The following is a 2,986-nucleotide window of genomic DNA, read 5'->3' as shown; positions in this document are numbered from 1 at the left end:
TTGTTATAACTTTTACATTGGTGTGAAGTAAAAGTGATAACAGTTCGTGTTATGATAATAATAATAATGTACATTTAAAAATAAAACAATGTAAAATAAACATAGTGTGTTATGCAGGAGAAATCCACTAGGGGTCGTGCTGAGCCTGCAGCCTAGACTGAAGTGAAGCTCCTCTCCCTCCATCCGAGCTCAAGCTCCAGCATCATCAGCCGAGCGGAGCGACCTGGTCAGGTTCTCAGCTGGAGCAGCGGGGGTCTCGCTGACCAGCAGGCTTCTGACACGCATCTTTTGGGGGGACTCGGCCTCAGTAAAAGCCTCTAATCTCCCCGTGCATCCGTGGGCATAAGGACGGGAGGACCAAGCGATGTCTGCGCCGGGTTTTACCAACCTCAACAGCTCTGTCAGCTACAGCCAGAGCTCAACGCCGAACGGCGGGGCTGTGCCCCCCTGTCAGAATGGTAAAGCAGGCCGGGTGCTAGCTTTAGCATGCTAACCCCCATGATGTTAGCTTAGCAGCTTCTGTTAGACGTTGGTTTTGTTTCGTTCAGCTGTTATCTGACTTTTAAGTGATTATGAAGACCATTATAACACGAAATATGTTAAATAAAATCAGGACGACATGTAAACTCGGCAGCACTTACGAGCAGGCTTGCTAACGTTAACTAGCTGCTAGCATTAGCTAGCTACGCATTGAAACCGACGGGAGATAACGTTAGCTGCAAAGTGTGTTAAGCTAATGCAACATAGCTAACCTAGCTAGCTGATAACTGACAGATTGCGTATTATGTCTGATGTCAATGCCATGCTCTTATTCAACTTACGTTAAACACCCAGTCAGATCAAATAACACTGAAGTCATAAAATTGTCTTATGATCGTTGCTGCTGTGCTGTCAAGGATGCTTGATTAGCTGAGAGCTAACGTTAGCTGGGTATTAAACCTACTAAGCTAACAGCTGCTGATGTAGCTTGTTGTATGCTGCTAATGACAGCCTCACCAGATCAGCAGTTGCTTCTGAACGTTTTCTCACTGACTTGACCTCTGGTATGACTTTGAATGTAAATGTCTTGTCAATATAGTTGTCAGATTGGCAAAGTCGATACTGCATCAGATCATCTCAGTTTGCCACTATTTGCCCTCCATGACATGATTGTATTTCTGAACATCTGTTGTATGTGCCCCTCAGGTCCAGCACAGACCCACCCATCCACATATCCACCTACAGGATACTACGGAGCCCTGCCTCATCAACAAAGCTACCCTACCATTCCTGCCCACTGCAGCCCTGTTCCCAGCAAAGCCCCCATCACGAACAATGCCCACAGTGCTAACTACTACCACAACCACCAGCAGCAACAGCACCCCCCTCCACACCACGCTCCCCCCAATGTAGCACCCTCCTCGTTCGGGGCCTCCCCAAGCTCTGCCCCTCCCACCCGGCTGTACAGCACAGCCCCTGCCACTCTCCCTGCTTCGGCACCCCCACCAGCAAGCTCCCAGTATAACCCACAGCCGCTCGAGCAGCAGGCCCCCTATGGCGCTCCAGGAGCCTACTATGGACAGCAGTCGTACCACGCACCCCCAGCACAGCACCCTCAGCAGCAGCCCAGTCTCGTGCCTGCGCCTCCTACCGGCCCTGGAGCTCCCCTTTACCCCATCGTCTCGTACCCCTCTGCGCCGGGAAGTAGCCAGTACGGCACCCTCAGGTCATCCCAGACCGCCACCACGCCCGGCACTGTGCCCACCCTGACGAACGCGCCCTTACATCAGTACCCGCCCTCGAGCAGCACCTCTCACCCAACCTCCACCACAGCAGTGCAGCCTGGGTACAGCGCGGCTCCTCCCGGCCAGCCAGCGATGGCGGTTAATGGACAAGGAAGCACAGGTACCCATGATTCGGACGGCATGGTGTCTCAGTGGTTAGCGCTCCCGGGTTCGAACCCCGGTCCGTCCCATGTCCTTTCTTTGTGGAGTTTGCATGTTCTCCCCGTATTCGTGTGTCTTTGATGGTGGGAGGAAACCGGGTGCTCCGGTTTCCTCCCACCATCAAAGACATGTATATTAGGGTTAATACTCCTGTCAGTGTGTGTGAGGCACTGGCAATTCTAACTGGAGTTCCCAGGGACAGCAGTAGAAAATTAGCCATCTGGCTAACACTGGCACATTTACAGTAATGTTATTTTTTTGAATAACACACAAAGTAATGCTCATTAATGTGCATTGTCTCTCAAACAAATAAATTTAATTAAATGATTGATTGATTTACACTGACCAGCTCACGGTAGGACACTGGGGACTTGCCTAATGCAGAGAGGCATGGATTGAGGGGTTTCAGCCTGGGAAGTAACAAGTAAAAAAAACATTCCCTGGAAGCCAGGGTGGTATAATGCAAATATGAAGAGGTTTATCTAGAGATCGCCATTGTGGGGGAGAAACATTGCCTGAATCATCATTCAATATCAAAAAGTTTTGGGGCAGAGTAGATGAAATTACCAGCCACAGCGTTTTGTTTGTGCCTTGTTTTCCCACGCTGCTTCTAGCTCTTGGTTTTTCTTCATATAAGGGCTTTAATAATAAGGGCTTTGTACGTCAAAGAAATACGAAAATAGGGTCCAGGTTGAAAAATGTCTAAATTCTCCTTTTCATTTTTTGTGATACACAACTCCACTCTCCTGTTCACAATTTCCTGTCCATAAGTTCTACTTGTTTGTGTTCTCTGATATCTCTGTGACTCAATGGTTGCTTCTCTGCCGCAGCCCAAACCGCAGTCCACCAACAGTACGACCAAAGCCACCGGGCCCCTGTGAACTACGACCCCTACGGCGGGGTCAGTCACAGCAGCGGGAGTGCAGACGCCGACAGATCGCCCTCAAGAACCCCCTCCACTTCGGTCCATTCCTCCCCAGGACACCACCAAGGTCAGCAGGGATGGGACAAAGGGATCGCGATTGTCCTTGTTGTTTTGTTGGTGCTGAATTTTAGTCGAT

General features: G+C 49.9%; 1 protein-coding gene across 3 annotated transcripts in view; it reads left to right on the top strand.

The window, feature by feature from the left end:
* Positions 1-254: 254 nt before the first annotated feature.
* The window catches only part of sec24b (SEC24 homolog B, COPII coat complex component), a 46,567-nt gene continuing 43,835 nt past the window's right edge, over positions 255-2,986 (top strand). For all 3 annotated transcript variants that reach the window (XM_083651305.1, XM_083651304.1, XM_083651303.1), the window contains exons 1-3: positions 255-458; positions 1,186-1,884; positions 2,756-2,917. In XM_083651305.1, the coding sequence (XP_083507431.1) occupies positions 365-458; positions 1,186-1,884; positions 2,756-2,917 (955 nt within the window). In that variant the 5' untranslated portion in view covers positions 255-364. The remainder of the gene's footprint in view (positions 459-1,185; positions 1,885-2,755; positions 2,918-2,986) is intronic.

Source organism: Poromitra crassiceps (genome assembly GCF_964638095.1).
Source record: "Poromitra crassiceps genome assembly, chromosome: 15".
Classification (NCBI taxonomy): domain Eukaryota; kingdom Metazoa; phylum Chordata; class Actinopteri; order Beryciformes; family Melamphaidae; genus Poromitra; species Poromitra crassiceps.
The sequence above is the reverse complement of the archived record's forward strand: the minus strand, read 5'-3'. Positions and strand labels throughout refer to the sequence as shown.